Source organism: Pygocentrus nattereri, chromosome 4, assembly GCF_015220715.1.
Source record: "Pygocentrus nattereri isolate fPygNat1 chromosome 4, fPygNat1.pri, whole genome shotgun sequence".
Lineage (NCBI taxonomy): Eukaryota > Metazoa > Chordata > Actinopteri > Characiformes > Serrasalmidae > Pygocentrus > Pygocentrus nattereri.
Genome location: NC_051214.1, coordinates 27905979 through 27927341, shown reverse-complemented (window position 1 = coordinate 27927341; position 21363 = coordinate 27905979). Strand labels below are relative to the sequence as shown.

General features: G+C 39.6%; 1 protein-coding gene across 4 annotated transcripts; it reads left to right on the top strand.

Moving 5' to 3' along the window:
- The first annotated feature begins 3127 nt into the window (after positions 1 to 3127).
- On the top strand, positions 3128 to 21061 carry vamp4 (vesicle-associated membrane protein 4). 4 transcript variants are annotated; one of them, XM_017688760.2, is made up of 9 exons: positions 3128 to 3293; positions 5094 to 5239; positions 7519 to 7620; positions 11142 to 11188; positions 11390 to 11440; positions 13551 to 13651; positions 17131 to 17210; positions 17654 to 17705; positions 19202 to 21061. In XM_017688760.2, exons 2-9 carry the CDS (start codon positions 5237 to 5239, stop codon positions 19225 to 19227), a joined length of 462 nt encoding a protein of 153 aa, XP_017544249.1. In that variant the 5' UTR covers positions 3128 to 3293; positions 5094 to 5236; the 3' UTR covers positions 19228 to 21061. The 4 variants fall into 4 exon arrangements, with proteins under 4 accessions (XP_017544249.1, XP_037394034.1, XP_037394033.1 ...); XM_037538137.1 differs by having other exon boundaries at positions 5009 to 5239; positions 11393 to 11440; XM_037538136.1 differs by having other exon boundaries at positions 5009 to 5239.
- The last annotated feature ends 302 nt before the right edge of the window (positions 21062 to 21363 follow it).

Here is a 21363-nt window from a genome sequence, read left to right as displayed (position 1 = left end):
TCTGATTATAACCAGTGTCTGCAGTATTTCTGGTCTCTGAATTGTGCCAAAATGACAAATATGACACTGGTTACCAACATTGCTTAAAAGTTGGGACCTATTATAGTATAATAGGACTAGTTATGATAACTTAAAATGTATTATAATTAGACCTATTGTAGTGTAATTGCACATCAGCGTAGTGTGTTGAGATTTGATGAGTGCTTTGATATATAGAGGTGAGATATAAGGAGTATTTTAGCATCTGTCTGGATGCTATATATGCTTTCTCTTTTTGCCATTTTATTATCAGCTGCAGCTGCTGCACAATAAAAATGTGATTTTTAAAGAAGTAGTTCAAATACAGACTCACAAAAACAGCTTAAAAATATGTATTTTTAACTTTAGTCTTTTAAAGTATCACTTGACTTTTTCTAATGCAATTATTTATTTAATTCTTATATTTAAATTATTAATTGAACTTTTCTCTACATTTATCATATTTTCCTTGTTTTATTTTAGGTTTTTAAAGGTCTTTATTTTGTACTAAAATATACCATCATTATCGTTTTATCCTTTGTGTTTATTTGTTTGTATTACTACTTTATAATTTTCAAAATAATTGATTTTTATCTTCATTCCTTTTCTCAGTGTTTTTACCCTTTTCATTTCCTGTTTCTTCTTTCATGTTGACTTTTTTTGTGTTGGTGCAGTGGTTAATGCTGCTGCCTCGCAGCAAGAAGGGCCTGGGTTTGATTCCCTGGCCAGGGAATCAAACCCAGGCCCTTCTTGCTGTCAGGCAAACTGGTCCTGGGTGTATGGCACCTCTTGCAACCCAGGAGGATAAGCAGCTTAGATAATGTGTGAGATCGTGTGATTATCAGTAGCAGTAGTGCATGTTTGAACTGAACTACCTTTCTCTGCTGATCGGCCATGATGGAGAACCTTCTTCATGCAAACAGGAGAATAACAGAGCAGAGATTGGCCAGTCTTTGTGGCCTTCATCAGCCTTATAGTAAAAAACAAAAGCATCCGCATCAAATCATTTCTATAAGCAATAATCTGAATGTGTGTTTGATGTTAGAAATAATTAAAAATACACTATATTGCCAAAAATATTCACTCGTCTGCCTTCACAGACATATGAACTTGAGTGAGATCCCATTCTTAATACATAGGGTTTAATATGATGTCAGCCCACCCTTTGCAGCTATAACAGCTTCAGCTCTTCTGGGAAGGCTTTCAACAAGGTTTACGAGTGTGTTTATGGGAATTTTAGACCATTCTTCCAGAAACGCATTTGTGAGGTCAGACAGTGATGTTGGATGAGAAGGCCTGGCTCTCAGTCTCCGCTCTAATTAATCCCAAAGGGGTTCTATCGGGTTGAGGTCAGGACTTTGTGCAGGCCAGTCAAGTTCTTTCACACCAAACTTGCTCATCCATGTCTTTATGGACCTTGCTTTGTTCACTGGTGCACAGTCGTGTTGGAACAGGAAGGGGCCGTCCCAAAACTGTTCCCACAAAGTTGGGAGCATGGAATTGTCCAAAATCTCTTGGTCTGCTGAAGCATTAAGAGTTCCCTTCATTGCAACTAAGGGACTGAGCCCAACTCCTGAAAAACAACCCCACACCATAATCCTCCCTCCACCAAACTTTATGCTTGACACAATGCAGTCAGACAAGTACTGTTCTCCTGGAAACCGCCAAACCCAGACTCATCCATCGGATTGCCAGACTGAGAAGCGTAATTCCTCACTCCAGAGAACACGTCTCCACTGCTCTAGAGTCCAGTGGCAGTGCTTTACACCACTGCATTCCACGCTTTGCATTGTGGTTGGTGATGTATGGCCTGGATGTAGCTGCTCGGCCTTGGAAACCCACTCCATGAAGCTCTCTATGCACTGTTCTTGAGCTAATCTTAAGGCCACATGAAGTTTGGAGGTCTGTAGCGATTGACTCTGTAGAAAGTTGGCGACCTCTGTGCACTATGCGCTTCAGCATCCGCTGACCCTGCGCTGTCATTTTATGTCGTCTACCACTTCATGGCTGAGTTGCTGTCATTCCCAATCGCTTCCACTTTGTTACTTTGTTATAATACCACTGATAGCTGACTGTGGAATATTTAGTATTGAGGAAATTTCACGACTGGACTGTGCAGGTGACGTCCTATTACGGTAGCACACTGGAATTCCCGGAAGCAGAATACTGGAGCTCCTGAGAGTAACTCATTTGTTCACAAATGTTTGTAGAAGCAGTCTGCAGGACTAGGTGCTTGGTTTTATACAACTATGGCCATGGAAGTGATTGGAACACCTGAATTCAATGATTTGTATGTGTGAGTGAATACCTTTGGAAATATAGTGTATGTATATACCATTCCGTGTTTGATAACCAATGTTCAAAAGTTTGCATTCAACATTTTCAGTAATATAAAACTAAACTGAGGACTTATATAATAATTACGAAGCTAGGACAGGAACATTAAAGCGTTTTAGATGTGTCTGATGATAAATGGATTGTCAAATGATCATTTCCTACTTCTTTATCCCTTTAAAACTTGTATGATTGCTCTAATTGGCTGCCTTGATTTGGGCCTCTGCTATGAAATACAATTAAATACTTAATTTAAGGCTAAATAAACAAATGTTTACATCTTTGATTTGTCCACATTCATTGAAAATCAGTAGTACGCTATCCCTGTAGCAGAGAACCCAAGCTGGACTGCTAATGATGAAGATACAAGTGATCCAGGCTTTTATGCCCCTCTGACTGACACTTGGCATTGGGCATGGAGGCTTTAGGCTGCTCCAGAGCATCACATTTTACTGGCGATGCTTTTTTATGACGATTATGCAAAATTTAGAAGTGCAGTGGGATCCCTGTGTCAGCAAAGGCTTCACCTTGAGAGTAGCTGAAGTCACTAATTAGAATGTCCTTATTGATTTATTTCTTCATGGGGATCTCTGGGAACTTATGGACAGAACGCATCTCACTGTTCTTGGTAGGACATTAGCAACGAGCTATCTCTCTGAGAACAAGTGACAAAGTGACATAGTCTGAATAGAAGTATGTAACCCTCGTAGTGTGAACTTACGCAAATTGGACCGCGGCCCAGCTGTTTGGACTTCCTGGTCATCTGAGGTGGAGCGGAAGAGCTGAAAATCACTGCAACACACACAGCCCTGCCGAGGCTCGCCGTTTCCACTGAGACACACACACCCTTCAGGATTTCACACATCATCAGTCTTCTGAGTTTAACTGCACTTTAAACAGAGGGACACTCGACACCGCAGGAACAGGACAGCGCAGCACAGGTAGACACTCTGGTGGTCTTCAGTTACTCTCAGTCAGGCCTGTTCACTGTCTGTGTGTGATACAGTGTAGTAGCTGCGCGGCTGGGCTTGTTTGTTCCCCTCACTTGGCTCATCTCTTTTCTGTCTCTATTATTTCTCATGCCTTCTTTTACTGCTCAGCGTGACGTTTCAGCGAATAAGAGAGCTAGCTGGAAAGGTAGCGAGTGAAATAATGTGTAATAGCCGGTCAAAGGCGGTCCCTGTTTGACAGGAGCTAAGCTAGTGAGCTAACCAGCTAGCAGCAGCAATTAGCTAACGCTAGGCGTCTATAATAATAGGAACAACAGCGTCTGTGCTTCGACAAAACGGCTGTTTTTGGACGCTGTGGATGCTGCTAGTTAACATTTCTTCTCTAAATCTGAAGTGTCGCTGCCTGAAGTGGCTTTATCATGTCAACTGTAAGCTGTGGTCAACAACGCCGATAACATTAGCGCCTACATTGATCTCCGTCTCTGAGCTCACTGGCATGACTAACCTGGCTAACCCAGCTAACTAACTAACTGAATTCACATAACATGTTATTCTCTGACAGATGTCTTGCTGAGGAAAACTGAAAAAGCAGGTTGTCTAACAGAATCACCTAGCTAACCTAGCTAACTTGACTCCTTAGCTAACCGCTTCAGGCATGTGACACAGTGACTGATTAGGTTAACGTTAGTTGGGTGTTCTAGAAATTGAGATGGGTCGTGTCTGTCATGCTCTTGTGAAGATGCTTCTGGCTCTGGCTGGTGAACGTAAATGCATTTGTCAGGGACTCCTACATTGGCTTCATACTCTGTTCTTTATTCCCTGTCTGACAAAACCTCTATAGCCCTGGTTTAGACATTTTTTGTTTTGCTTGTTGTGCAGTTTTAATTTACAGTATTAGTTTTGATTAGTGAGGTACTTGCTGGTGTTAACCTGTGGTGGTTTGGGGTGCAACGGTTACAACACAGTATCAAAAAAATCAGAGAAATGAACGATCAGAACTGTGTCCTCTCAGTCTCCTCCATCATATTGTGAAAAATATGAAAAATTATAACAGTAGGTTATAGCTAATATTTGTATAATATAATAATGTCAGACTCGGCCTATATCTTCTATTTATTTTGTTTGGCCTTTGTGGCATCATGATGACTTTTGGGGGATTAAGTGCTCAGTTTTAAGATTTAAGAAGTTAGTTTTTGAATTTTTTTTTTTTTACCTTCTAGCAAACCAGAAAACCAGTTGGTGTTGCATATGCAGATTTGTAACTCTTAAAATAGCAAGAATGAAATACTGAAAATATGTGTATAACAGCACCAGTGATTGCACATTTCAGCATATCCGTTGCAAATGCCATGCGTTCAGCGTTTGTCCTTTCATGGCACTGGTTGAACAGGGAACTGTGGTTAGCAGGGTTTGGTCTAATTCCTCTCTAGAAGATTCTCCATCATCTCGCTGTCCATCCTGCATTTTCTCTCGCCAATTGATTCCCCATCCACGTGACCATGTCATGTTTTGTTCATCAGTTTCCGTGCTGTTTTATGTCAATGATATTGATATTCTTTCCACGCTGAGCTCTGATAATGATTCTTGCGGTAGTTTTGGCAGCTGCACTGAATGCTAAGTATGTTTATGGTCATTGTGGATTATTGCCTGCTGCTGTCTCTTTTTACAGTTGCTTCTGCCTTTATTGCTTTCTTTTCCTCTCTCAGGCATCTTTTATCTTTATCCCAACTCTGCCTCTCTTTCCTTTTTTCTTGCCCTCTTTCCCCTCTTCCTGCCTGCTTTTCCCGCTAGACCTTGCTTTTCCCTACCCTCTCTCTTTCTTTCCTCTTCTCCTGATTTCTGGATCGTGGTTGTGGCCCGAGGAGAGCCTGTTTTCCAACTGCTTTTCCAGCACAGCAAGCAGAAATCAGTCTCAGAGAGAGGATCGTGACTCAATGGTATCATACCGCTATACTGAGTTTGGGTCGGGGGGGGTTGGAGTAACATTGTCTTATTGTGAGATAAAAGATTGCAGGTGAAAAATTGTGAAGACCCTCTACAGGGCTTGAAATACTTGCACGTCTGATGGAAATTTTACATCACCAGTAGAAACATTTGTTATTGTTCTGCGTGATTTTGTCAGAGCACGAAATTAATGATTGGTGTAATGCAGCAGATTTGGGATGTGCTGTAGCAGAGGTCAGATATAATCCTGCAGACTTTCAAATACTGGCAGCCTTTCTGTTTCTGACTTTGGCCCAATCCCGTTTCTTATTTTTACCCCTCCCTCTTGTAGGGGGTTAGTGGTTGAAATCTTCTCTACGAAATGGGACCCTCAAATAAAAAAACATTACTTCATTAACATTCTACTAGCAGTTCTCTGTAGGTGACCGTGCCAGTCTGCAGTGATAGCAGAGGAGGGTGAAGTTTAGCTCCTCACTGTTGGGTTTTAATTAACTTAGGGCATCATATGCCTTGAAGAATTGGGGGATGCCGCAATTATAGCCACCCCCTCCCCCTTCCTCAGCGATATAAAGTCGGCTATTGACCAGCTTCAAATTTTCTCATTCCACCTCAAATGGAGAAGCATTTACATTCTCCTCAGGCATTGGAACTACTGCACCATTTTAGGTGGAATGGAAATTTAGCTAGCTAGCTACCAATATCAGCATACTCATAATTTTTTTCATAAATAAAAGGACCATGATGCATTGAAACAACTTCAGACTAAGACAATGCAATGGTCATTGTATTTTTTTAATTCGCTCACGCAGCCGTCTTGCCTGTCTCTGAAAAACCTCCGTTTGGAGGGCCATGTAGTCCCAACTAGTTCACCTTACCCCTCTATCTCAACAAAAACTGGGACACCCTATCTCTAGGTATGAACACGCAAAACAGAGGGTTAAGGGTTAAGTGGTAGGGGCAAGGGATGAAATGGGATTGGACTTTTGAATAAGACTGTCAAAGTCTTGGGGCCTCATTTTTAAAACATATTTGAAATTCATTCTTAATTTGTTTTGAAGAATTTGTGTATGATTGTATATAAAAAAAAGTGTCCATAATTCACTCACTGTAATATGTGTGGCACACGTGCACTCACACTATCAAATGTTTGTACAGTAGGTTTAAAACTTGCACATTTTCTTGTCAAATTTTAATTTAATCAATTATCATTTAAACCTGTATTTTCACATACAGTCGTTAGTCGTTTCACATACAGTCAGATTTGTGCAAGCAAATGTTTTACAAATGAGGCCTCTGCTTCTTTGGCATGGGCCGGTAAAAGCATCCCAGTGACTATGAGAAATATGTTATAGGCTCCGTATGGCAGTTAAAGCTGCAAGATCTTAGGTCCTTACGTGAAGGCCTCCTGGGACAGCAAAAGCCTTTTGAGAGAGGCTATAAAATGACTGCTCAGTAAACCGATATAAGTGTAGAATGCCTTTCATATTGGTTCTTAAATTGCCATTGCCAAGTGGGTTAACCACTGTGTTTGATGTGCTTCACCTGTAAAGCAGTGCAAGTAACTTTAGCAACTGTAGCTAAGCTGTCAAATAAATGCTTAGCTTAGTAGTTAACCCAAGGCAGCATGAAGACATTTGCAGAACTAGCACTTTTCTTTAGAGCTGTATTTTAAAGGCCTTTGTAGGCCTGCTGCAATAACTACATAATTGCCTGATTGCCATTGTTTGAGCCAGTTGTGATGATTTAAGCTGACAGTGATGGTTTTCTGCAGTTGTTAATAAGAGTTCAGAGTCTTGCTTCACAACAAGCACAATGTGAAGCGAGGAAGTTTAAATTAAAGACAATTACATTTGTTGACGCTATGGATCTTACAAAAACAACAAAAGTTCTGACTTCTAGCTTTACGGCAGGTAGTGTTTGTTTATTTACTAGCTAGGTAGTTTTTTTGCTTATATTTTCTGAATCTTGAGAAATATAGGCTTTGCTTGGCTCTGTACATTTTCCTTTGCTGTATGAAACAGGACCACTAAACAGATTTGACCACTTTAGGCCCTTGCTTTATTAGTTAGCATAAATTGAACAAAAAAAAAAGATTTTTTTTTAAATATTAATGTAACAGTTAATCATCAGCTAAAACATGATCTTGACAAGCCTAATCATTTTCTAATCTGAAGCTTTGTGATGCATATTTTCTATACTATGTATTTGCTAAATCTATACTCTTGTGCATGTTGTGTGCAGTCTGTCAATATTTTCTCCTGTGGTCCTGCAGAGGGAGCCAGAGAGGGAGGAGCAGCCCGACACCAGCATGCCTCCCAAATTTAAAAGGCACTTGAATGACGACGAGGTCACCGGCTCTGTACGCAGTGAAAGGGTAAGAGATGCCACACCACGTGGTAGTTGAGACCAAGCTCAAGAGTAGGAGCATGTAGAGCTCTAAAAGCTACAAATCTCTACTTGTTAAGGGTGAAATAAGTGGCAGTACAACTACATCATATTCTGAGATTTATTATAATCTTAAAATCGATTATAATAACAGTCAACAGTACTTGAAAGTATACATTCATTTTTGTGTAAAGATTTCTCTAATGAGGGAGGATAACTTTTAGTTTAGGGTGTGCACCAAATGTAAAAGGACACTCCTGCAGTGAACAGTATGTTGTATGAAAAGCACCAGCCATTTATAGCAGCAGGTGATGGAACTGTCGGTATAGGTAAATCTTTCATAGGAAAGACTGTTAAAATGTCTGGATTCCTTTTTTGCTGCCCCTTTGCCCTTTTTTGCAGCAAATTATGCCATTAAATAAGGCATTTTCACTGCTAAAAGTCAATAAGTCTGGCAACAAGCTGTCATATAGATTTTTAAAAATGTTTTCCTCTTATTCTTTGCAGTTTGTGCAGGAAGTGGATGAAAATGTCGCTACTGAATTGATACGTTAAATGTCTAATCACACTAAATGCACCGTTGTAAAAGATCAGACTGAGTAAACAGCTTTAAATCAGACTAAATAAACAAAATGTCTATGTTGTTGAAGCTTCTCATCAGGGTTGCCTGGCACTCTGCTTCCTGTCTGTGTTGTGGGAGGACAGACAACATTAGACAGAGTAATGGCTCTCATCACACTCATTACCTCAGCCCTGTGTTTCTCTGTGATAGTTCCAGAGGGGGAAGCACAGAGCCTCTGTTACATAACACACACGGACACTCACTCCTGTCCTCCTCCCACCAGCACACCAATAATGACTACCAGCCCAGTCTTGGATACTGATTGTTTTGCTCTTCTCCCCTGTGTCTCTTATTGGATCTGTCAGCTTCTTCATGCATGAGTAATTCTTATGTGTTTGTCCTTGAAATACCCACCCTTTGCTTTTGTTATAGTTGAGTGTGAATTTATTCATTTATTCTCTCTTTTCTTTCTGATTTTCTCTTTTTCTTTCTGTATCACATGCTAATTTTCAATTAATTCATTCAGGGAGAATCTAATTTACAGTTTTCGCTAAAGCTTGTATTCCACCAGTTAGTTAGGGTCGCTGCATACGATCGCACGCTTGAATAAAGTGCATCAAATCATAAAGGAATTTCAAATTAACTTGGTTATTTAGTTTCTCTCGCTGTGTTACTGTTAACACTAAGAAAAGACTAAAGTTGTTGCATAGTTGAAAGCTCGTAGCTCAGCAGTAGTAGCAGCCGTTCTGACGTCTGAATTTTCTATGTTTTCAGTTTCCATGATGCTGATTAGTGGTTGATGGTGCCCATTTCCTATTAGCTATGTTAACCTCATAGCATCAGTGCAAAAACTAAAGAAGCAATATTGGCTGGCTGGCTGCCACCATTTGCTATGGTGGTTCTGCTGTAATGGCAACAAAATGTTTGGTTCAACACCTGTACTCCTGGTGATGATCATCTCTAGTTTGGTAAAACAGTCTTTAGCACATTCACTGAGATCTTTTCTGTCTTCAGTTGAGAAATGAGTAACAGTTCATTCTTTCCATTAAACTTGGATTTTGGGCAAGTTTTTAGATTACAGAAGTTTTTCAGGAGTATCCTGGGCATAGTAACTGTTTCTAGGCTACGAAGGACCAACTAGCTGAACCAATTTACTAGAGTGCCATCCTGAGGCAGACCAGTGCTGCATCTCTAGTTAAGAAAACCAAAGACAGAAGCCAGTTATAGGCCAAACAGTTACCTTTAAACTGTTTGAATCTTAATTTGAGTGTCTAATGGACAGCCTAATGTCAAAACTACTTTATTTTCAGGGGTCCATGTCATTGACTTTTTAATGTAATACAGGACATTAGTGATGTTAAACTTATACAACAGTTATTTGCAGCAAATTATACCATTAAATAAGGTATTTTTACTGCTATAGGTCAATATTAAGTCTAGCAACAAGCTGTCATATAGATTTTTAAAAATGTTTTCATCTTATTCTTTGCAGTTTGTGCAGGAAGTGGATGAAAATGTCGCTACTGAATTGATACGTTAAATGTCTAATCACACTAAATGCACCGTTGTAAAAGATCAGACTGAGTAAACAGCTTTGAATGTCTGATCCAACTGAATTCTGGGATCTCCCAGATTGTCCCAGAGACATTTGGAGGGGGTCTTAGAGGATATTTGGGAATCCTGGACCCCCTAGGACCCCCTGTAATTTGTAGCTTGGTTGTATATGATTCTATGTAGAGTCTTTTTGAAATGGGTTCTATATTGCACCAAAAAGGGTTATGCTATTGCTACAGTGTCAATCTTGTTACAATAGAAGAACATGATTTGGTAAAATGTAGTGCTCTTTTCCAAAAGGGTCAATATAAATGGTCCAAAATGTCTTGGAATAAAGTGTTAAGACTGCTTTCTTTCCCCTCTCCTGTAAATGAACAGTTTTGGAGATAAAAGGCTTTGTTCTGTCTGTAATAATATAGTGTAGGTATGTGACTTAAGAAAAATAACTTAAATATTGCAGGTTGGTAGGAAGCAATGCAAGAAAAATCAACTTTTTTTTTTTTTCTCCAAAAAGAATATTAAGAAAAGCCCTGATGCAACAGGGCTGCGTAAGAGCTTATTCCCTGGATCTGTCAGTACTCTTAGTCTGATGCCTGTAAACTAATGTGAACAACTTCGTTTGCCACCACTTCTCTCAGATGACATCTCATGGAACAGCTTTGCTTATGCAGAAACCACAATAAGATTCCATTGTCATCACTGTATTTGAGTGAGAAGGAACTGCAGTTTGTCATATCCAAAGAAAAATCTTCTCAGGTTTACCTCACAGAAATCTTTTCTAATCCTGAAAACTAACCTTTGGGTAATATAACCCTCAGGTGGTAGTTGCATAATCACTGTTGACTTTTACACCACTCCATAACATCTCCCTGGGAAATGCACCAGACTCGCCACAGGATTTGGTGTCTGGGTGCACTTTGAGTTATGTAAGATCATCAGGATGTTGAAACACTTCAAACAACCCTTCATCATATGTACTAATCAATCCCCTACAACAGGTACTTAATCACAGTAGCCAAAGTAAAGCACTGTAAAAAGATAATGTTGGTCAAATGTGAACCAGATGTTTTTCTCCATTGATGTTAGAGAAAACTGGAGTTTCTAAATCTCTGTGGGCTGCAAACAGATACTCATGGAACAAATAGCCCATACAAACAGCGTCTGCACGTGAGTTTCACAATAGCAGCCTGAGTTCTTCATGTTCTCTTGCACGTGCTACTCGTGTTATTGTAGACTGAATCTGCTGTTGAAGGTGTTGGCGACAGCAGAAAGCTAGTTACCTTTTGTGGAGGTATTTAATGAGGCTGTGGGACTCCTGTTCGGCAGAGAACAAGATCAAAAAGCACTCTGAACTAGTTTAGATTGGTCTGACCCCTGACCTTCTCTTTGCACAGAGGAACCTGCTGGAGGAAGACTCTGATGAAGAAGAAGACTTTTTCTTGTGAGTTTTTCAATGTTTTGTCAAATTGACCTAAAATATGAAACTTAAACTCTTTCAGCTAAAATTGTGTTAGGTTGTATGATTGTACACCTCACTTGCAGGGAAAAAATATCCATGAAATAATTATTTTTTATCATTCTTAATAATATATTCTTTTTTGTTTTGTAAAAACTAAGTGCTAATAAGGATTTTTTTTAACAGAAGAGGACCAACTGGACCCAGATTTGGCCCCCAGAATGACAAAATTAGACAGTAAGTAGTTTTCTTTCCTTTTTTTTTTCTTCTGAACGTTACCCATGATTTTTCTTTTCACTCAATAAATACGAATCCAGTATTGGATCCATAATGCATTAAAGATCTTATCTGTATAGGGCCACTGTGAGTCTCAACTCTCTTAGTTTTTGCTGTCAGATTTTTGGCTACCCGGCATCTGCAACACCTGTGCCTACAGACAAGAAAGCTCAGTAACAGAAAGGAAAATGTAGCATTTTGGTAATCAAAAATTAATGGGCTTTTTATATTCAGGGCAGACATACGTACTGGAAAACAGGCAAAATATGAATGCTGGCAAATTTAGAGGGAAAAGGATTCTCATTTACATATATTTGCATTTTATCAGACAAGACCTTGTAAGACATTCTGAGCTTAGAAAGCTGCCTTTTTTAGATGAGCTAAATCTAACACTGGAGCTAGTCCAAGCAACAGAGATACTGAGGAGGACATACCATCTTGTGTACAAGGTCTTTTAGCAATATTTAATAAAATAGTAGAAATTATGTGTATGAGTGTATTAATATTTATCTTTACACAGAATATTTTTAAATGCAGATGCAGGGATGGTACAGTACAGTACCTGTCAGCAGCTATGTTGAGCTAAGCAGCAGGAAAAGTTAACATGCTTAACTAAGTGATCTTAACATATTTTTACATTATTTGTTATTTAACATGGTACAAAATCTGTTTCAGCAAGACAGTAACCCCACAAAAAGTTTAGCCTAGCTTGGAGCAGCATGTGTTTTGTGATTCTCTCACAACTTTTACAGCTTTGGGAACTAAATAAAAGTAGTATCACCTGTTGACCAGAATAGCTTGGATTTTAATTTAATGTTCCTTAGCAATATATATTCATATATCTTAGGCTAATGTCTAATTTACTCCTGTGTGCACTACCGGTTTGTTCTGAGGAGTTTTACTGAAGGAAGGAAGTGGCGTTTAGCAACAGTTTTGATGTACTGTTAATGCTGCCAGTCGACTGATTGAAACAAGTAGAATTGAGTGTTCTCCTGTTTATTTGCAATGATAGACCCAAGTGTGCGGAAAATGCATCCCTGCAGTAAATAGTGGAGTCCTACCAGTTCATTGGACGTGTTTTTGACCCTCTCCACACTCTCATCTCCATCCTGATGACATTATGTAATACACTGCCTTCCAGTGATGGGGACACATTGTGGACAGACCTACAGAGTATAAACTGCATGTGAGCATTCTCACACTGACTGGAAGGAAGTTATCATTCAGGATGCAGCAAGTGACAAAATGATGCAGCAAAATATTTACAAATGAATAATGCAAAACATCTGTGGGTGGGGTGGGGAGGATCCTTTTTGGTCCTGCCCTGACCTGAGAAGTTTACATTTGTGCATGTGGCATGCACTTTATTTTAGGGTTGGCCTGTGCTAACAAGTTCCAGTAATACTCCCCATGGACTTGCAGCAGTGATTTGGTTCAGCCCATGCAGCCGCACCACAAGCTGTTTTTATGTAACTCAATGTGAGACTTTCATTCCATCTGCTCAGAACTTACACACTGAGGAAAACATTTGATATTATTGAGAACTTACAGTGGCCGAAAGTTGGAATCCACCTTTTTTATACATATGTTCCACAATTGACCTCCACTCCTGGCCTGTTTTGGTTTTCCTAAGGTTGTTTTGCAAGGCTAATGGAGCGAGTAGTACATTTTTTTCCCCTGCTGGGTGTGAGAAAGGTAGGTGTTGGACGCATGTGTTGGGCATACTCAATGACAACCGGACTGAGACTTCTGTGCAGACGTAACAGACATAATGTTGTCAGTAGTTCATTCACGCTGCCAGAACCACAGGAGCTTTCACACCCCGCAGGTGTGTCTGTGTTCTTGATCCGGAGGTCCGCATGGATTGTTTTGTATCACGTGTAAGAGACCAAATATTCTATTATTTTGAGCACACCCTCATCTGCTGAGACCACATGGCTCTCAGTGTAGGATTAATAGCAGGCAGGCCAGCTGGACTTACTGAAACCTAAGGGACCTTAATCTATTTGTTTTCCAGGGTCATCATTTTTGAATTCTACTTACTTTGACCACATTCATTTCTTTCTGTCAGGGTGCAGTCTCAGGTTGACGAGGTTATTGATGTGATGCAGGAAAACATCTCAAAGGTCATTGAGCGTGGAGAGCGTCTGGATGACCTGCAGGACAAGTCTGGTGAGGAATGCAAGCCCCTAGCACAAAATACGCAAACATTACACAATGCAGAGATTTAAGCTTGCAATCAGCATCAGTGGAATGAGATGAGAGTTCAATACTGAATTGACGGGTCCTCTAATGATCTCTTGGCACAATCCTTTATCTCGGACAAATTTTGAACAACACACCGTAAGGAAGATTATCGTGCTTTGTAAGTTTCTTTTGGTTAAAGGAAGGGTGACCAACTCTATCACTAAAGGAGCCATATTAAAATAATCTCAACAAATCTGTGGGCCAGAGAAAAACTTTCTTCTTCTCTTTTCTTCATTTTTAATTAATGTTGTCCATTAGCCCAAACTGGCCGTTGTTTATTCAATATATGCAAAAACTTCAGCAGTAATATACGGGCACTTGTAGACCTTGAAATATTACATGAATACTTCAAGTTTTCAATAGTTAAATGTACCCATATTTAAACCTACATATTTGCTTGAACTACACACCTGCCATCCTTTTTTTTAATTTTTATTTTAAGTTTATTAAGACTTGGGCTCAATTTCTAAGCTAGTGTTAGGCGTTTAAATTGGTTGTACTGCAGCTAGTGTGTTTGGTGATATGACTGGTATGACATTGCGTAGAATTGCGTAGAACTGAGGTGTAACCTCTGCCCCATATACTGCTGTTGGGGTAGGAGAGTCAGGGCACACAGTGCATTGCAGTGCATGCTGGGGACTGTAGTGCAGCGCATTGTGAAATGGGCTAATAATAATAGAAAATGAAAATACTTTTGCGGGCAGGTTAGGATTGTGTGGCGGGCCTAAACTGGGCTGTGGGCCTAGTGTTTGACACATGGGGGTTGAACCAATAGTGTTAATTTAATAGGACAAACATTTTTTCCCTCTTGAAGCCTTGATTTTGATTTTTTTTTTTTCCTCCCCCCAGCAGTGTTATACTGAGGTTATTCAACAGCTTGGCGTGAGTTGATGCAGCAAGTGTGAAATAATTCAGGCATGTAGTTTGTACAAATTGGTGAAGTATATGCTTCTATTATTGCAAGGCTGTAGTAGCAGACATCAAACCTGTCTTGGCTGATCAGCTACATTTGGTGACTAAATTAATTGCTTAGTTAAACTATTGCTTTAATGGGTGTAATTTACCTGTAACAACACCTTCTTTCCATTTGACATCGCTGTTTATTTCTTATTTAATATCAACTGGACTTCTTCTTGTGGGTGTCTTGTCACTGATGTGTCCTGTTTGAGAATGGCCATGGCAGTGTGAGCAGGATAGGTTTTGGTCAATTTCTTCACTGCTCAATGTGCTGCTTCAGGGCCAGAAACAGTAACCTTCTGTGTGTAAAAGGTTGCTCTCTTTCAGAGTCTTCTTGAAAGCAGTGCAGGAGTTTCCAAACAATGGTATAGGTCAGTATTCAGGTAATTGAACCTGCTCTCAGATGTTTGTCTCGGATATGTGAGACAGCTGTACGTTTCTCCTGGTGTGAATCGAGTAGGAATCTCGTAATAGTTCCCTTGGCTTACAGTTCAGTAGAAGTTTATGAGCTTTGTCAGGTGCCCCAGTCAAAGGAGCTGTTCTTTGGAGGAAACAGGAGCCAAAGCATTAAGGAGGGTTGAGTATCTGAGCAGATCTTGTTGTAAAGGGCTGTTTTGAAAGAGTAGTGAGGTGCTACATTTTCTGTCTCACTCTCTCTGCAAGTTCTCAGCATCGTCTCAAGTCCTGTTCAGTGGTTGTGTAACTACGTTCTCCATTCATGGTAAAAAATGTCACACAATAAAGACATTGTGCAACATCTGGAATAGTCACTGGTGAGGTGCAATGTTTGCAACATGTCAGCAGTGCTTGTGCAGGGTTGAATGTATGCTGCAGGCTACTTTTGAGTACAGAGGCATAACAATTCACAAAATTCAGTTTTTTGGTAAAAATAAGGAGTACCTTAAAATGGGCTTTCTGTTCAGATATCAGATACAATATTTTCAACAAAAGCTGTGCTTTATAGTGTCCTGGTCTAATGCTCTAGCCACAAGCTAATCAGTCAGATCCAAGCACACACTAGCAATGATGTGCTGTGATGAGCCATAATATGAGTCAGCGCAATATGATACATTATAGTGGTTCACCAAATGAAAATTATAGGCCAAGCTGAAATTCAGGAAACGCTGGGCCAAAAACAAGTGCATACAAACTTACTTAAATGAGAGAACAGCTGGTCATCCAAGGCAGTGAATTCCATAAATTTTTATGTTGTAGCTCTTGAAATTGTGTATAAACAGAGATTATAAGTCACTTGTTTAAAGTCTCTCATCGAAATCTCAAAATGGTTCCACACAGCTGGCATTTTTACTGTTATCTGCTGCTCACTGTTTGAATGTGCTTGCACTGACCTGCTCAGAAGAGGAACAGATAAGGGAACAAACAGTATTTTTAACTTTGACACTTTGTTGTTTACATATTTTATTCCCCCAAAAAAATTTTAGTGACCAAATTTTCGGTACATCTTTAATACTTAATACTTGGTATTGCTACATTCCCAGTAAGTGCTTGCATGTATGTGTCATTTTAAGATGTAGGAATAGGGCTAATATGGAAGTTATTATTTTAGACATGTCACCTTCAAAAGAACAAATGTAGCAATTGGCCAATGTGTCTGCAGCTGCTTAAACAAAACTTTTTGGAATTGTCTGGATTTGTGCCCACACTTTCTGGCGTCTCTCATAAGCATCGGTATACAAATAAAATAACAGTTTATCCCTTTTTCTCATGCCCTCTGTCTGCACCATATTGTTCAGCTCCACCTTACTTATGGACCATTTGATCTGATGTTTGCTCGTAATTAAAGTGTATCTTCATTATTCCAATTGGCTCTGGTTCCCTGAGCTAACAAGGGTTGATGAGAGTTCCAGACAGAGAGACAAAGCCAAGCCTGCAGGCTGGAGGTCTCTGCCATCCCAGCAGGCCCGGTGAATGTCAACAAGCCTCTCATGGAGACAAACAGAGCCAGTAATAGAGTGATCTCAGAAGGGCTCTTACATAACCACCACGCAGAGGGGCATGGAGGAAAAAGAGCTGCTCTCTCCATTCTTTCCACATAGATCTTTAAACTGCCTGATTGATGTTCCACAGCTCACCCAGGCTGGATGGGCAGATGTTTGTGTTGACAGATGAAGATAAAGTTTGACTTTAAGAACTGGTGGTGGGGGGGATTTTCCTTTGGTCTTGCTGTAAATCATGTTCACGTGATACTATTAGAGAATGCTTTGAACAACTAAAATGTGATGGCCGTGACCTTATCCTGGAGGAGAATTAGCCCAGCCCAGTTCAGAACCTTGTTTTTTTAAAACTCCCCAATGACTTAAGTCTTTGGGTGTGTGTTGTATAATTATGTGCCGTCATTATCTGCATGCAAGTAGGAAAAATAAGCAAATTTGGATTATTGAAATTCGTTCACACATCTTTCCTTGTTTCTGAAATGTGGCTTCCAGAGAGCCTATCGGACAATGCATCTGCATTCAGCAGTCGAGCCAAGCAGCTGCACAGGAGGATGTGGTGGAGAGACATGAAGGTGAGGCCTCCAGTATCCCTGCAGTACCCTGGGTTACATACTTTGTGCACAAAAGAACAAAACGATTAAAGCTCGTACTCTAAAATTTACTTAACTAATAAGAGTAGCACCTGGTGTTACTGGTGCTGCCTCGACCTCTTAGTTGCAGTAGATGTAAATGTAAATTTTAAATGTATTTTCTCCATAGTCTTGTCATGCGTATACTTTACACACAGTGATACTCGATAGTTCCACACAGTGATGTATCCAGATTTGTACTTGTATCTTCAGATCTTGGAATACAATACATACAGTGCATCCCTGTTTAATAGTATTTAATGAGAATTCAGGTTGATTATGATGAGTAGTTTTATATGAAATAGTCCAGTCTTGTTCACCAGCCCTAGTTTTAATAAGGTCTGGTCTTCTGGCATGTTTTTAATTCCACCCTCTTCTGTCCTCAGATGAAGATGATTGTGGCATTGGTGGTTGTCATACTGCTGCTCATTATAATCAGTACGTATGATGAACTTCACATACACAAACACATATAACATTGTTATTGTCATGTATTTAGCTGGAGATCTACTGCCCTGCAGAGGTTAATTCCACCAACATAGCTATATAATTCATATGTTACTAAGAAATTGGATAAGAAGCAAGTTTCAAAGAAAAAAATTATGAAGGATGTTAAGAGTTCATAAAGTTCTTACATGTAAATGTGTATCCTGTAGTTCAATAAATGCAGTAGTTCACAAAAACAGATTTTGAGTAGAGGCCTCGCTGGTTAAGTCTTTCAGTTTAAGCATATGTATGAGGTTATTGTAATTTTGAAGAAATATTTAAGATTTTTTCCAAGATAAGCACTTAAAATTGTTCTTAAAGGAATTGACCATTTTCAATTTAACCCAGATGTAGTCAGTCAGCCGAGACATGTTCAGTATACAAAGTGCTGGAGCTAAACTGGGAGCTGTGTTGCTAATAAACACTACAAGTCAAGTTACCCAAATTTTTTCCTTAAACGCATCACCAAAACTTCTCTTAACCTATTCAAACCACATCCAGGTCTTGATTAAGACTTGTGAGTATGGTTTACTGCACAGTATGACTTACTGACTGTGAACTATAAAAAATGAACAAAACTGAACGCTGTGTAGCCGATTTCCCAGCTTTTGACTGCAAGATTTCATCCTGCTTGCACAGAAAATCTGCACAGCCCACAACCTATATGTTTTGTCCTGCTACCACCCTCCAACTCTCTTAAATAGGCAGTTTCTGTCTGCATTAGTCACAAATTAAAATGACTGCCATATCAGACTTGCCTTTAGTTGGCTTAATTGTCATATATTTGCCTTTATTAAAGGCACTTTGCACAGCTCTGTCTGACTGACTGACTGAAGGCTCTCCTGTTTCTGTAGCCTACATGATTGCAATTCACATGTTCACGTGATTGCATTTCTCAGCACTAATGTTGACTTGCTCCTGCCTGCACTGTGCTGGTTAACCACCCACTCCTGTCCATGACACTGAAAATTAGCCCGACGCTGAGGATATTGTGGTGGGTCCAGTGAATGCTCTGATTTGTTGCTCTGAATTTGACTCTTCAAAGAAGTTGAAGTTTTTCCTTAAGTCTGAGGTAAAGCCATAACTCTGCAGGTTGCTCTATCTCCAAAAGCTGGATTAGACAGCTATGCTGTAGCTGGACATAATATCTCTGTTGTCGGAACAAAACCTTGCATCTCCAAATTGGTAACTTTACAGGAGAAAGAAAAAGCACATTTTACTTTTAATCCAAGTCATTTTGGGCCATTTCTCTTTGGTCCATTCATCATGAAATTTATACACAACGCAGAGGCCAACAAACATTTTTAAATTATGTCAAAAACTGAAAATCAACAAAAATGGAGATATGAGGTTTTGTTCAGACAGCAGTGGCATACAAAATGATCTTTTAACACTGTTTTTGTTCTGTCTCTGTCTCTGTCTCTCTCTCTGTCTCTGTGTGTTTCTAGTCCCAATAATACTGAAGTATCGCTAGTTTCTAGCGGGGAGGTTGGAGGCTTGATCTGCTCTTCCTCCCTCCTCCTCCCCTTGTCATGCCTCCACACCAGAAGAGGGCACTGCAGGCCCAGTGTATCAACCCGCTACAGCTTCAGGGGGACCATCGTCACACAGGGCAATCAAGAGTGTGTGTGTGTGTTTGTTTGTTTGTTTGTTTGTGCGTACGTCATGTGCAGACATCCTGGAATATGACAACATATCAAGCTGTCAAGGTGATGAACGAACATATCATTTGGCAACGAGGCCATTGCCAGAGTCGTTTTTTTTTTTTTTTTCTCCTAGCGTCCACATACACAGCTGAACTGGTTTGTAACTTGCCTAAAAACTTTACCCAGTCTTCATTTTATACGCATTACTACAAAGATTACCCGTTTTTAGGTTAAGATAGGTCAGATTTGTACTTTATAATAAAGTTTCATTTCTTTTGGCTAATTAGAGGCTTAAACCATTCTGCTTATACTAACCAGAAGTATTAGAGCGCGCACACACACACACACACACACACACACACACACACACACACACACACATACACACACACAAACACATTACAAAAATATTTATATTACTCTTTCGTCAGTGGTACAGCCCATTGGAATCCTCTAGGTTAGGAACCACCATACAGGAACTGAAGATTTTACTCTGTACTGTTGCTGTGATCTCATTCAGAATAATCTCATTGGATTTTAAAACATGAAATTAGACTTAATCCAGGTTTCTTTAAAGAAGAGAGACATGATGCTTTTAAATGTTTGCTGCTATTACCATTTTCTCTAAAAGGAAACTATTTAGGTTACTTGGCAAGTGTACATACTGTTAAATGATCACGGTCAATTGTGGTAAGTTGTATTGTTTTGCTTTCAAGGGATTGGTACAGCCCTTCTTATAGAGGTTTATGTGAAATGATTGACTAGCTTTGTTCTTATGAAGTGCTGTAATTTTGCAAGCTCGTTTTGTGGGGCTCACTGGTTTTATGAGCTCAGTTTAGGTGTGAGGCCTTTCAAAGTTGAGTACTCGTCTAATGCTTTTTATCGTTACAACACTTGGGTGACAAAATGAGCAGGAAAGTGGGAGCGGTAGCCTATAAAAATATTTCAGCTGGGTTATTGTTATTCAGGCCTTTTATTAGGCTTTCCACAGAAAGGTGAAACTGGTAGAAAACAGACCGAACTGGCTTGCTTTGAGTATTTCCAGTAAAGTCGGTTGAAGTATTTCTTGGACATACTGACCGCTTGTTACTCACACATGTGAGTGATCTCGATCGCTGCTGTCGGAAGAAAACCTTGTATCTCCATTTCTGTCATTTTTCAGTTTTTGGTATAATCTGAAAATGCCTGTTGGCCTTTACATCATGTGTAAATTTCATGATGAAAGGACCAAAAGAAACGGCCCAAAATTACTTGGAAGACATTCTGATTCCATTGACTTACATTGAAACTAAAGTAGGTTTTATCCTTCTCCTGTAAAGTTACCATTTTGGTTGTCTTTCGAAAACAACGATGTACATATGTAGTATAAAATGGTTAATGTAATTACCTTTTCTTTGTTTTTAAGATAACTGTATTAAACAGGTAATCAACTTTGTACGGCCAAGGTGAGGGATGTTCTTGATGGTATGATTGAGGTAATTAAGACGTTGGCGGGCAACGGGGACACATTCTGTAAATTTGTATTAAGATGTACTGCTTTACTGACTATTATTATTTTGTATTTAATTTATATGTAAATAACCATTCCTTCAAGAGGTGAAAAGTGACATTGGCAGACTGTGAACTACTTTTTTGTTTTGAAATAAAGTGATTTTAAAGTGAGTCTGGCTGGATCCGTTTCAAAACCAGACAAATAACAGGAAAGGAGATCGAGACAGTGCAGTCTGCCACCCTAACCTACACACACACGAGCACAGACGTCTCCCATCCTTCTGCTGATCCCTCTCATTCAGTTCTATTATTCCTGCTCCAAGTTTCATTATTTGCTCTTTTATTGGCTCCGTTTAAAGCCCTTTTGCCTGGCTGTAGTACATAATATGGAGTCTCAGGTCACTACTAAACCTGCTCCACTTTAAACTCTGTCTCTTTGTCGTTCCAGTCATTATTTCCTTTCTCTTTTTATC

Coding starts and splice junctions, on each gene's coding strand:
- vamp4 (XM_017688760.2), top strand. Junction 11,189..11,389: donor GAAGAAGAAGACTTTTTCTT/GTGAGTTTTTCA, acceptor TTTTTTTAACAG/AAGAGGACCAACTGGACCCA. Junction 11,441..13,550: donor CAGAATGACAAAATTAGACA/GTAAGTAGTTTT, acceptor TCTTTCTGTCAG/GGTGCAGTCTCAGGTTGACG.